The sequence below is a fragment of the Ziziphus jujuba genome, chromosome 5 (genome assembly GCF_031755915.1).
Source record: "Ziziphus jujuba cultivar Dongzao chromosome 5, ASM3175591v1".
Taxonomy (NCBI): domain Eukaryota; kingdom Viridiplantae; phylum Streptophyta; class Magnoliopsida; order Rosales; family Rhamnaceae; genus Ziziphus; species Ziziphus jujuba.
In genome coordinates, this window is record NC_083383.1 from 10,230,295 (window position 1) to 10,244,626 (window position 14,332).

At 30.5% G+C, this 14,332-nt stretch overlaps 2 protein-coding genes across 4 annotated transcripts; one reads left to right on the forward strand and one right to left on the reverse strand.

Annotated features, from left to right (window-relative positions):
- The first annotated feature begins 6,058 nt into the window (after positions 1 to 6,058).
- On the forward strand, positions 6,059 to 10,152 carry LOC107420782 (replication protein A 32 kDa subunit A). 3 transcript variants are annotated; one of them, XM_016029828.4, is made up of 10 exons: positions 6,063 to 6,332; positions 6,689 to 6,799; positions 6,946 to 7,043; positions 7,341 to 7,382; positions 7,473 to 7,550; positions 8,618 to 8,696; positions 8,811 to 8,912; positions 9,005 to 9,084; positions 9,664 to 9,732; positions 9,824 to 10,152. In XM_016029828.4, the coding sequence occupies exons 1-10, from the start codon at positions 6,237 to 6,239 to the stop codon at positions 9,906 to 9,908; spliced, it is 840 nt and encodes a 279-aa protein (XP_015885314.1). In that variant the 5' UTR covers positions 6,063 to 6,236; the 3' UTR covers positions 9,909 to 10,152. The 3 variants fall into 3 exon arrangements, with proteins under 3 accessions (XP_048330941.1, XP_015885314.1, XP_015885315.1); XM_016029829.4 differs by having other exon boundaries at positions 6,065 to 6,332; positions 8,814 to 8,912; XM_048474984.2 differs by lacking the exon at positions 7,341 to 7,382 and having other exon boundaries at positions 6,059 to 6,332.
- A 2,906-nt stretch (positions 10,153 to 13,058) lies between these two features.
- Positions 13,059 to 13,829, reverse strand: LOC107420784 (flowering-promoting factor 1). The gene has a single exon (XM_016029831.4). It carries the CDS (start codon positions 13,693 to 13,695, stop codon positions 13,387 to 13,389), a length of 309 nt encoding a protein of 102 aa, XP_015885317.1. The 5' UTR covers positions 13,696 to 13,829; the 3' UTR covers positions 13,059 to 13,386.
- Positions 13,830 to 14,332: the final 503 nt, after the last annotated feature.

Here is a 14,332-nt window from a genome sequence, read left to right on the forward strand (position 1 = left end):
TTTTAAGTGTGATTAAAAAAAAAACAATAATATCGATGACTTGCAAAACATCACCAGCTTAAGTACCAAACAAATGGCCATTTTCCTGCAGATTAAGGGATGCTCTTTCTTGGTGATCCAGAGTAGTCTTATCGTGGTCGAGAGCGAAGTCCCGGTAATGAGTGTATCGCTGTCCAGGGAAGAAAGGGCGCCTACGGCCTTGATAATTGAGTCTCGTTTGGTTGAGTTATTTTGAGTCTTAAGGCTCTGATCTTGATCAAATATAAGGTTGAGGAGTTCCTACCTGAAGAGTTTTGATTGAGCTGTGAGGGATGAGCAGGCGATCACAGAAGAGTTAGCATGGTGGGGTTTCAGAGAACAAGAATTGAAACAGTGGTGTTGTGGGTTGAAATGAATATTGGAAAGAAGACGGTTTAAGGATGTAGAGTTTTGGAAATTTTCTTTTCTTAATTCCTTTGTAATTTTTTTTATATTTTTACAAATATCATTCAAAATAATAAAATTCAAACTTAACCAAAAAAATTGAGGACCAATTGAAAATTACAAAATTGAAAAGATAACCAAAAAAAAAAAAATTGGGGGACCAAAGCCAATGCTATTATATTCTAGCAGTGTTGGCTTTGGTACTTCAATTTTTTAAATTTTTTTATTATTTTCTTTTTTTTGATTCTATTGTAATTTTTATTTTTATTTTTATATTTTTGCAAGTATCATTCAAAATAATAAAATTCAAACTTGACAAAAAAAATTGAGAACCAATTGAAAATTACAAAATTAAAAAGATAATAAAAAAAATTGGAGGACCAAAGCCAACATTATTAAATCCCAGCAGCGTTGGCTTTGGTCCCCAAATTTTTAAATTTTTTTTATTATTTTCTTTTTTTTAATTTCTTTTGTAATTTTTTTTTTATATTTTTACAAGTATCATTCAAAATAATAAAATTCAAACCTAACAAAAAAAATAGAGAACCAATTGAGAATTATAAAATTGAAAAGATAATTAAAAAAAAATGAAGGACCAAAGCCAACGCTATTACATTCAAGCAGCGTTTGCTTTGGTCCCTCAATTTTTATTTTTATTTTTTATTTTTTTTTAATTCCTTTATAATTTTTTTATATTTTTATAAGCATTATTCAAAATAATAAAATTCAAATTTAATAAAAAAAATCGAGGACTAATTGAAAACTACTAAATTGAAAAGATAATAAAAAAAATTAGGGGACCAAAGCCAACGCTATTACATTCTAGCAGCGTTGGCTTTGGTCCCTCAATTTTTAATTTTTTTATTATTATTTTTAATTTTTTTATATTTTTGTAAGTATCATTCAAAATAATAAAATTTAAATTTAACAAAAAAAAATTGAAGATCAAATAAAAATTACTAAATTGAAAAGATAATTAAAAAAAATTGGAGAACCAAAGCCAACACTATTACATACTAGCAGAGTTGGCTTTGATCCCCAAATTTTTTACTATTTTCTTTTTTATTTTTATTTTTTAATTCCTTTGTAATTTTTTTATATTTTTGCAAATATCATTTGAAATAATAAAATTCAAACTTAATAAAATAAATTAAGAACCAATTAAAAATTACAAAATTGAAAAGATAATAAAAAATAATTGAGGAGCTAAAGCCAACGCTATTACATCCCAACAGCGTTGGCTTTGATCCCCTAATTTTTTAAGTTTTTTTATTATTTTCTTTTTTATTTTTTTAATTCCTTTGTAATTTTTATTTTTTTATATTTTTACAAGTATCATTCAAAATAATAAAATTCAAACTTAATAAAAAAAAATTAAGAATCAATTGAAAGTTACAAATTGAAAAGATTAAAAAAAAAAAAAAAGGAACCAAAGGCAATGCTTTACATCCTATAAGCCTTGACGTTGGTCTCCTAATTTTTAAAATATTTTATAATTTTATTTTTTATTTCTTTTTTTAATTCATCTGATGAAAATCGGACAAAAAAAAGAGAAAAAAAACTTTTGAAGAAAATAAGATAATGAACAAAAAATAAAAAAGAGGGCAAAAAAAAAAAAGGATTCTCTTTAAAATTGAAAATAGCGTCAGTTTTGCTCCTTTTATGACAGTTTTTTTTTTTTCTTCATTTCTAGTCCGATTTTAAGCACAAACTTTCTTTTTTTTTATCATATTTTCATCAAAATAAATTTCCTCTTTTTTTTGGTACAATTTTGAAGACAAACCCTCTTTTGTTTTTTTGTTCATTATCATATTTTTATCAAAAGTTTTTTTCCTCTTTTTTTTTTGGTCCAATTTTAAACACAAACCCTTTTTTTTTGTTTTTTCATTATCATATTTTCATTAAAGAAATTAAAAGAAAGAAAATAATAACAAATTTTAAAAATTGTAGGACCAAACCCAAGGCTTTTAAGATGTAAAAGCATTGGCTTTGGTTCCCCAATTTTATTTTTGTTATTTTTTTAATTTTGTAATTATCAATTAGTCCTCAATTTTTTTGTTAAGTTTGAATTTTATTATTTTAAATGATATTTGCAAAAATATAAAAAAAATTACAAAGAAAAATAAAAAAGAAAATAATAAAAAAATTAGGGGACCAAAGCCAACACTGCTGGGATGTAATAGTGTTGGTTTTGGTGTCCAAATTTTTTTTATTATCTTTTCAATTTTGTAATTATCAATTGGTCTTCAATTTTGTTTTGTTAAGTTTGAATTTTATTATTTTGAATGATACTTGCAAAAATATAAAAAAAAATTACAAAAGAAATTAAAAAATAGAAAATAATAAAAAAATTTAAAAAATTGGGGACCAAAGCTAATGTTGTTGGGATGTAATAGTGTTGGCTTTGGTCCTCTAATTTTTTATTATTATTTTTACAATTTTGTAATTTTCAATTGGTTCTTAATTTTTTTTGTTAAGTTTGAATTTGATTATTTTGAATGATACTTGCAAAAATATTAAAAAAAAAAATACAATGAAGGGATGTAATAGCGTTGGCATTGATCCCCCAATTTTTTTTTATTATTTTTTCAATTTTGTAATTTTCAATTGGTTCTCAATTTTTTTTATTATGTTTGAATTTTATTATTTTGAATTATACTTGCAAAAATATAAAAAAATTACCAAAGAAATTAAAATAATAATAATAATAATAATAATATTTTAAAAATTGGGAGACCAAAGCCAACACTGATGGGGTGTAATAGCGTTAGCTTTGGTCTCCTAATTTTTTTTTTATTATCTTTTCAATTTTGTAATTTTCAATTGGTCTTTAATTTTTTTGTTAAGTTTGAATTTTATTACTTTGAATGATATTTGTAAAAATATAGAAAAAAAATTACAATGGAATTAAAAAATAATAATAATAAAAAATTGGAAGAATAAAGCCAATGCTGCTGGGATGTAATAGCGTTGGCTTTGGTCCCTCGAATTTTTTTTTTAATTATCTTTTCAATTTTATAATTTTCAATTGGTCTTTGATAATTTTTGTTAAGTTTGAATTTTATTATTTTGAATGATACTTGCAAAAATATAAAAAAATTATAAAGGAATTAAAAAAAAAAAATTGAGAGACCGAAGCTAACGCTGCTGGGATGTAATGGTGTTGGCTTTGATCCCCTAAATTTTGTTATTATCTTTTCAATTGGTTTTCAAATTTTTTTGTTAAGTTTGAATTTTACTTGCAGAAATATAAAAAAGTTACAAAGGAATTAGAAAAATAAAATTTCTAAAACCTTACGTCCTCAAACCTCTTTCTTTCCAATATTTAATTCAACCCACAACAGCACCATTTGAATTATTGTTCTCTGAAACCCCACCACTCTAACTCCTCTATGATCGCCTGCTCATCCCTCACAGCTTAATCAAAACTCTCAAAATAGAAACTCCTCAATCTCATATTCGATTAAGATGGAAGCCCTAAGACTCAAAAGAACTCCGCCAAACGAGACTCGATTATCAAGGCCATAGACGCCCTTTCTTCTTGGGATTGCGATGCAGTCGCCGTTGGGACTTTGCTCTTGCCCACGTCGAGACTACTTTGGACCACCGAGAAATAGCAGCTTTTAATCTAAAGGAAAATGCACACTTGTTTGGTATATAAGCCGGTGACGTTTTGCAGGTTATCGATGTCATTTTTTTTTTTTGGTTTTTTTTTACACTTATTAAAAAGAAAAAAAAAAACACCAAAGGCGCTTAAAAAAAAAAAAACCAATGGCTCAAAAATACTAACCTTTAACCCAGGCTCTAAATAGATAGTGGATTGTCGAGAAGAAGATCCAGGTGGTGGAAGCAATAGAAGGATATCTAGGGTTGAAACGGTGGAGATGGTGGATTTTATTTGGAAATTTTGAAATGGTGAGAGATGGTAGATTTTATTTGGAAAATTTGAAATGGTAAAGTTTGTGTGAAACAGTGGTGCGAGTGGGAAAGGAAATAATATTTTGAAGCGTGAAGGTTGAAGAAAATTTTTTTGAAGTTATAATTTTTTAATTTTCTTATGTGTGATAAGAAAATATCTAAACTGTCTATTAAATAAGTTAAAATCTAATGATCGGATTATTTTTTCACATTTTTGGACCGGATCATTTTTTGTCAGAGTGGATTTGAACATAGAATATATATATATATATATATATATAGGTCGGACGGTCCAAAAATGTGCAAAAAAATATGCCCTTAGATGAAAACGGATGGCTCAGATTACACCTTCCTTTTCTCCTCCCAAAGCTCTATCACGTGCCTTCCCTTCCTCTTCTCCTCTCCATCCACCTTCCAGCAGCCGCTCTCTGCCTAAGAGGAAAAACTCCAGTACTCCTGGCCGTCGGAAATCATAAGGACAAAAAAAAAAGAAAAAAAAATGATTCTCGAAATAAAGCATTAACGCTAACAATTCATTCCTGTTATTCTCAAAATTTTTGATTCTGAATGTAGTAACGATGCTTCATGGTTTATGCCATAACTTCTTTAAACGAGCCTAGTCACTCTGGGCTTTTTATTTTTTTCAGTTTCTTTGGTATTATAAAAGATTTATTTTCTAGAAGCAAGAAAAAGAGCCCAGATCAATTACATATGTAAAGAACAACTCAGATTGTGGTCTTGCTTGCGATGCTCATTCATTACATCGATTGCCATTTAGGTGCTAAAACAATTTGTTCATCACGTTTAGAATATTTTACACAACTTCAAAAAATAAAAGAAATAATAAATAAATAAAAAAAAGGAAAATTGAAAATTCCCTGACAATCATATAGCATCCCATATTACAATAAACTAATTGGAAGATTTTGGAAATAATGTAGAATTTGTGTCAGCCTCTATCTCCAAGTTGCCTGCACTTTGAAAATTTGGAAGTCTATTGTTGTCGACCTCGCTGCACATTAGATGACCTAAAACAAGCTTCAACAATGGGGATTTCAACTTCAAATGGAGAATTTCTAGAGAGATCTGAAATTGTTTTAAAAAAAAATAAATTCTGATAAGCCAGTAGCGAGAGATCTGAACGGACTACACATAGAGAAGTGAGATTTTTCATTAGACCCCAGGTTAAGATGACAAGCAGAGGAAGACGATCGAGATTCCGTTTTCTAAGCATTAAACGGCATTTTCATGTGCCAAAATTTAAAATTGCATAAATCTCTAGGAAGGGAAGGCACATGAGAGAGCAGCTGCTGGAAGGGTGGAAGCGAGGAGAAGGGGAAAGGTGGAAGGCGAGGAGAAGAGGAAAGGAAGGCACGTGAGAGAGTTTTGGGAGGAGAAAAGGAAGCGTGTAATCTGAACCATCCGTTTTCATCCAAGGGCAATATTGTTTTGCACATTTTTTGGACCGGATATAACAGTGATGGTAATTTTTTATATAATTGGTGATAATTTTCTAAAAAATTATTGTTAATACTATAAAAAACCGTAATTAATACTGCAGTTACATATATATATATATATATTTTTATTTATTTATTTATTTATTTATTTACAACATCACAAACAAAGAAATTTAAATTAAATATTTTGAGAATAAAAACTTCTTAAGCATTTTTTAAAATATTTGGTTCGCTGGTAAACTAGACTGGAAGAGGGAAAAAAAAAAAAAAAAAAAAGCAATAGCGGGAAAAGGAAACTTAATGGCGGGAAGTCATTTAGTGTTCGAAGCGAGGGGCTATAAAATCAAATCTGCTACGGCCGCTCATCCCCAAATTAAAATCAAAATCTCCACCCAAAAAGAGCGATAGATCTTGGGGATATCTATCAGATTAGAGATGTTCTCCGCGAGCCAATTCGACGCCACCAATGCATTTTCTGGGGGTGGATTTATGTCATCTCAGCTCACCGATTCCACCCCTTCTGCTGCAAAGGTAAGCCCCTCATCTTCTCCCTTCTTTGACCTCTTGTTTGGCTTCTCGGAAACTTATAGTCTCTGAAAATGGTAGAAATGAGAAAGGGACTGTGATGGTGTCTTATACCATCTGATTTTTAGTTCGAAACGAGTCTAAAGGGGAAAAAAATAGATGAAATCGATTGCCGTGAGTGAGAATCTTATGAGTACAACTGGTGAGTTTTTTGGGTTTTTGGTGGCTTTTGTTGTTTAAGACCCATTTCCGTGTTTGGCTTCTGCGAATGAGTTCTGAAAAAAAAAAAAAAAAATTTCTTCTGTTTTAATCGCAAACTAGGGGTTTTCTGTGGTTTATTAATGTTTTCGTTGTTCTTGTAGAGTCGCGAAACTCATGGCCTGGTTCCCGTGACGGTGAAGCAGATAAGCGAGGCTTATCAATCTGGCGACGAAAAATCAAATTTCGAGATCAACGGTGTTGACATTTCCAATGTAAAATTCCATCGGCATTTGCTTAGAGATCAATGCACAAATATTGTGATATCAACATAAGAAACTAGATTTGGTTAACATATGGCGCTTTGTTTGTTTGTTATGGTTGCATTCCTAACTGGGATTTTGTATATGGTTGCTTTTAGGTTACTTTGGTTGGAATGGTGTTTAACAAGACTGAAAGAAACACTGACGTCAATTTCACTCTGGATGATGGAACTGGACGGATTGGATGTAGAAGATGGTATGTTCTTAATTTCTTTTCGCATGCAATTTATAGAATTTTATAGAATATGATGGCAGTGATTTTTTTTGCCTAGTTTGTTAGTGTTTAAAATGCAAAGTATGCTTATATAACCTAATGATTCTGTATGGACAGGCATACCTGTTATCAGAAACATGCATAAATACATAATTATAATAATACATCTTCTTAACCTAGGTGAATGGCTAGAAATTTTTTACCATTCAGTTACGATTTACACCCCTAGGCTATTTGCAACTTTATATTAGTTTCAAACTATTTTTAATTCTTTATCAGGGTGAATGAGGTATTTGATACAAGGGAAATGGAGGAAGTACAGTAAGTCTTCAGTCATTTCTAGTCTCTTATGTACTGAATTAACGATGCATTACAATGTTATGTGGTTTTATTTAAATTATTTTGCAACAGGGATGGCATGTATGTTCGTGTTAATGGGCACTTGAAGATATTTCAAGGCAATCGCCAACTGGTTGCCTTCTCCGTAAGGTAAAGAACATAAGAGTTTCCTTACTGATTATTAGGTTAACCATGTAGATTTCTTCTTCCATTGTGTTTGGCTATGCAAGCATGAGGTCATGAAGTTGTATCTTCACGTCTTGATAGATATATTGTCATTTCATGAATGGTCCTCCCATAAGTAAATAGATAGTGGGATATTGAACTTCTGATCATGTATATTATTCAGTCCATGTTCGATGTAATTTTTGGTTTTCTGTAATTACAAATGGTTCAGCTTTGAAACTGGCACAATAACATTTTTAACTTGTGGAAAACAAATTTAATAATTTATTGACATGTGTCAGCTATAATAATAATAATATTAGCATGCACATGAAGTCTTGCGTGGAGCAGTAGTAGATTCACTGGCCTACTGGTCTTTTATGTTCTGTTTTGGTCCTCATTTTTAGAACATTGAAGTGGAGAGAAACCCGCTCAAGAGTAGGCTGGAAGAATTGCTTTGCTTTGTGCATGGATGGGTTATTAAATGTTGAATTTTTTTCAACCTATGTTTGGCTTTGTAGCTCTACTATGGATCCATGGAAGATAGATAAAATGTGCATGGGTAGTGTATAATTAATTTAATTATTTAGAGCAAGTATTTGATAGTTAGTGATAGGATCTTAAATCTAATTGTTGAGCTTTAAACTTGGAGCATATTTGTCTAGAAGATGATGATAAACATGGAAGTTGTATATTTGGCCAAAATCAGAGAAGTACACTCTTGAAAGTGACAATTTATTTTTATGATAAAAGATATTGTTTAATTTTGTATTTATTTATTTTTTAATGCTGCATCTTTATGCATAATTGTTATCCCCTGTGTATTTTATATATATAAATATATATATATATATATATTTTTTTTTTTTTCTTCCCGGGTAATAACTTCCCAGTTGATGTGCATAGAGAATCACAAAATAATAGCGTAGTTGGATCATGGATGCATCCAGTCTAAGTAGTGGATGTTTTCTGCATTTCTTACTTGCCTATACTTCCTTTTATAGTTGATGGATTAATGGATTATATATGACGAATTTTTCCATTTATTACAGGCCTGTGACAAACTTTGATGAAATTGCGTTTCACTTTATTGAATGCATACATAACCATTTGCAGAGTTCTAAAATACGGGTATTGATAATTTTGACTGGTGAAATTTTGGTGTGATTAATGTGTATTCCTTATCTTTAAATGTGAATAATATACACTGTCTTCTGTTTATTGATTTCTTTGTTCTGGTAAAAGCAGCAAGGAAGTGATACAACTCATTCTCAGTCTAAAGACTCATCTCTGAGCACTCCTGTGAGTAGTGGATCTAATGGATATCAGACAGCCTCATCTAGTCAAGTATGAGATATAGTCAATTAGAGTTTCATGTCAAAATGTACTTGTTGATGTATATGCTTGGCATAAAAAAATTTAATATCCTTATTTTATAGTTCTCTGGTCAATTTAATACCGATGGAGTAAAGAGCTGCGATCAGTTGGTTCTTGACTATCTACAGCAGCCTTCAAGCATGTGAGTTTATAATGAACTTTTTCCTTTATTATGTGCTCTCTCTCTCTCTCTCTCTCTTTAGTTTTGGTTCTGTTAGTGCGCCCTCAAACGTACATGGTAACATGGCTTTGCTGTGTATTCTTCTATAAAGTAGTTTCATAATTAAGAAATATATGCCATTTGCATAATCTTTCATCTGTCTATTCATCTGCAGCTTGTGTCCTAGACGCTGCAGTTTTTTTTTTTTTTTTTTTTTTCTTAAGGTTCTTTTAAGAATTCTAGCTCAAAACTCCCTATTAAACTTCTTTCTTTTAGCAATGGTGGGTTGGGTTTAGCCAGTTATGCTCATGGAATTTGTTCTGATGAGGATTATTTTATTGTTTTACTAGGAAATGAAGAACAAAACACTTAATAAGCTATTTTTCTACTGCTAGACTGGAGTCATAAAATACTCAGTTCTAGGTTAAGGTGGTGTGAACCGTGTGATAACAATTACACAGGATTGTTGTCTATAATGAGTTTATGCACCATGGAATTTGCTGATCTTTATTTCTTGTTATCACCTAGTCTTTAACTTTTCTAATCTGTTTTTGATCGCAGTGGGAAGGAAAAGGGGATTCATAAAGATGAACTTTCCCAACAGCTAAAAGTTCCTATGGCAAAGATTACGTAATTGTTTTTTCTTTTTCAGTTAAAAGTGCATGAACTTATGCATTGTATTTCATGTTCAAATGCTAAATCCTTAACTTTTCCATAACAGGGAAGCCATCAGAGCACTTGAAGAGGAAGGTTTGATATATTCGACAATCGATGAGTTTCACTACAAGTCAGCTCAATATGGTTGAGTATTTCAAAATTTAACTTCACCTAGACAAACAGACCTATATATAGGAATGCTGTTAGTGTAAATTAAGTTTGCCTTCCCCCCCCCCCAACCTTCTACAGTATTTAGTTTGTTTTGGTTGTTCTAGTAGTAGATATTTTGCGAAGTGCTGCAATTACTCATTTGATGTCTTTGGTAAACTTACAAGCTACGCCTACATGTATTGCTAGTTTTTATGAAGTAAATTTTTGGTGTTCTAAGGATTAGTTTACAGTTTTAAAATATATAAATTTTGTTGGAAGATTTATTTATTTATTTATTTTTGTGCTTCATGATAGTTCTTTCTGTGTCAGAAGTGATTTTTAAAGACATTAGTTATAGGTAGATTTCAGAATGAGTTTGGAAATCAATTTTTTTGTTACCAAAACGGTTTTTCATGTGTAATTTATTATTATTAAATAGATATCAGTTAGGATTTTTCTCATAGTAATATTGAATCTTTACCTCAAGATCTTATCTATATTATTTGTTTGATCAGAAAATAACATGATATATCAGACCCATTCATATGGTTTCAAATTCTGATGCTTTTCATGAAAATTGGAGAAGTCCGTACAACTGTAATGGTGTATACTGAAATTTGTACGGACGAATAATAATTCATCAACCATTTGAGAAATATATATATATATATATTCTGGCAATGAATAAAGATGATGCGAAAACGATAATCATGTTTTAAAAAGTGGATCCGTACAACCCAAGGATTTTTAAAAAATCTTCAAAAAGTGAAAATCAAAAACTACAAACCCATTGATTTGAGATTTAATTATTTCAAAAAATTACAAAAAGGTTGCCGGCTACCGGGTAGAGCTCGAAGTTTTGTCCAATAAATGCTAAGAAATAACTTGTATAATCTAATGTTAATAACACATAAAAAACTAAACAATAAAAAGAAATTATTCCTATGCAAAGAATCCACAAGAAGATGTACGTTGTAAATCTTAATTTTACATTAATTTGATTGTTCCACCTAGAAGATAATTAGCTATTAAATCTAAATTTCATATCATTTTAAATGTGAAAATGTATAAATTTAAAAATATATCTATATATATATATGTATAATTTATTTTTCTAAATGGAACGACCATAATTCAACACTACAAGTTCTTTCACCCCTCATATCCTACGGCTGTTTTTTTTTTTTTTTTTTTAAAATTTTTTTTCCCTTTTTAATTCAACATAGTTTTTGACATGATAACCTTTTATTATAGATTTTAAAAATTTCAAAAACAGATTCCCAAATCCTATTGTAGTTGGTTTTTGCAAAGCTTAGAGAAAGAACTTACATCTGTCATTCTCCACATCTAATTCTGTTTGCCATCTTTCTTTCTTTCCTCTTTGTTCTTCTTCTTCTTCACATATTGCAACTGCATGACATCCTCATAGTCGAAAACCAAAACTTTGTTATTATTCTGCCACGTGTCTCCTTTCAGAATCACTTTATTATTCTGCTACGTGTCTCCTTTCAGAATCACTTTATTATTCTGCTACGTATGTTGAGAAACCCACATCAAGATAATAATAATAATAAAAGGCCCACAATTGAAATATCACTGAAATGATGTCGGCAAGGCAAGAAATACTCATAAAACTGCTAACCTGTAGCGACTTTAGTCGATGTTCTTATCAAGATGTCAAAAAACACAAAAAGGAAAGTGGTCACCCAGCAAAAGCTTTGGTGATTGGTACATATATGTTCAAAAATAATATTCTTCACATAAACAATATATAACATATATATATATATATATATATCTTTATATAAATTAATAATTCTTTCATAGTGCATACTATCTATGTAACATAATATGCATGTCTAATATTAGACAACATACTATCTAACAAAGATATATATATTTAATATGTATTTCAACAGAGCTGTTTAAATAAAAACATCATATTATATTATAATAAATTTTATATTACTAGACATTGTCGTCCAACATAAACTTGATAATAGATGTCTAATTACATGAGTCTGATTACACATACTTCAAATGGAGCATTTGCTGGACGATGCTGATGTTGCTGGCAGGACTATATATATATATATATTATATATACATATTGCATGTTATATATATATATATATATATATATCCTTTTATTTTATTTAAAACATCTAGGTGAACTGACGCATCCCATCTGGACAAGTGGCATTCCACACCTAGGCAATGATCTACTGTCACAATCTGCTTCACGTGAAATCCATCTGTTCTCGTTTTCTCTTCACCCTCTCACTGGGGGACCTCATTTCAGCTTATAATGCCCTAGCTACATTGTTTTTTCTTTTCTTTTTATATATATATATATATATATGTATGTATAAATAGAATCTGTCACATAGACAAAATTTAATAATATTTAAATAGTAATATTTCCTTTTATAAAGTGTCTGTGCTACATCATTGGATATACAAATTAAAGAGAGTCTATGCATGACTTTCCTTCTCATAATGATCTCTCTCAGAAAGCTTTTAGTCTCTGTCTCTGTTTTTTACTTTCTATTTTTTTAATTTTTTACTCTCTCTATTGCATGATTACTGTAATTTTCCAGAGATAATTAATGGATCAAAAATGAAAATTATGTATTACATAGACATTTAAAATTAAGATATATTTATATATATATATATATATATATATATATACGCCATGCACGGCAACCCTTCCCGATGGACTTCTGTTTCCTTAAAAGCTATATATAGTAGTAACTATCAAAGCTTGCCAATGTCATATATACTGAGGGAGAGTGTGGGAGAGTGAGAGAAAGTGAATGTATTTGCCAAACTGCCACTGTGTCTCCCACTTGAAACCTCTATTCAATAATTAATATCCAACTTCACCTTACATGGGACAAAGGTATAAATATATATGGGTATATATATATATATATATATCACATATATATGTATATATTTATATATATATAGCTTTATTCTGATGATTCTTGTCATCCATGTTGTTAGAGGATCAATTGCATGTGTAGCAAAAATTTATGGTTAAATTAAGTATGTGATTAGATCGGATATATATTTATATATTTATATGCTGAAGAGCAAATTACCAATATGACAAATGGATATGCAACATTATTATTATTATCATTGCATGATACAACAAAAGCCATATTTTCACTCACAAAGCTGCTTACAAAGCAATAGTACACGATTAAAGCTACATAAAATCAAACACACCACCACAATTAAATCCTACCCTTTTATTCTAAAAGAAAACAAACAAGTAAATCGATTAGGAAGAGACAGTACCAAACCTAAAAGACCAACAATACAGACACCCTAAAAACACGAAAGGAAATAAATTAGAAACACATACATACATAAATACATACATATATATATATATATATGTATGTATGTATTAGATTAATATAGAGATAGACATATGAGTGGGGGAATATCATGATTCACTCACTAAATATCTTTGACGTGGAAGACATTTGGGTTTTTAATGACGATGTCGTACATGTAAACGGAGTTGAACTTGGAGAAATCTTTTGGAAGAGATATCAAGTCATTGGAGGAATGCTTGTGGAATTGGAAGAGGTCCGGGCCACCACCGTAATACCTCTCCCAACCTAAACCAGTCAGTATCTGCTCGAGCGCCGAATAGGACGAGACCACCTGACCCGTTGGCAGGTAAACCAGACTCTTTCGACGTGAACCACTGCTCTCCGCCTGGCGCATTACACCTTTCGGATTGAACACCCAAACACCTGACATTTTCACCTTTTCTAAGTTGTTTTTTTTGAAAAAATTACACTACTTAGCCTAGAAGTTGTAGTTCAAGTAGGGTTTTGGGATTGATCACAAAGGGAATGATATAGGATGTGTGTGTGCTGTAGAAGAAATATTAATGGTTTTTTGGTTTGGTGGTGTGTTGGGGAATAGGAGGAGAGGTATTTATAGGGATGTGAAAGGCAGATAAAACAAGTTGAAAATACTTGTTAAAAGCCAAAGGCAGGAAGGAAGAAGGGAGGGAGAGGATGAATGAGAAATGAGAGCATGTTTTTGGCTTCGGTATAAGAATCTAGATATTGTGGGTCCATGTAGGTTTAAATATTAGCCTACATGGATGCTGATAGGGTATGGATTTTAGGGCACAGGTACCATCCGTGGGCTGTGGGTTTAGGAGGGGGAATCATAAGGTCCTTTTTAATTTTTATTTTGATTTGTGTTTTTGTGGGTGAAAAATAATATATTTTTTGCAAATATTAATGCTAAGGGAATCCAAATAAAAAATGATTCAAAAAGTCAAATATGTTAGAGAGAGAGAGAGAGAGAGAGAAAGAATGTGTGTGCATTGTGTTCTTGTTTAAAAGAAGTTGTACCCACTTACATCACGAGACGTCCACGTGAA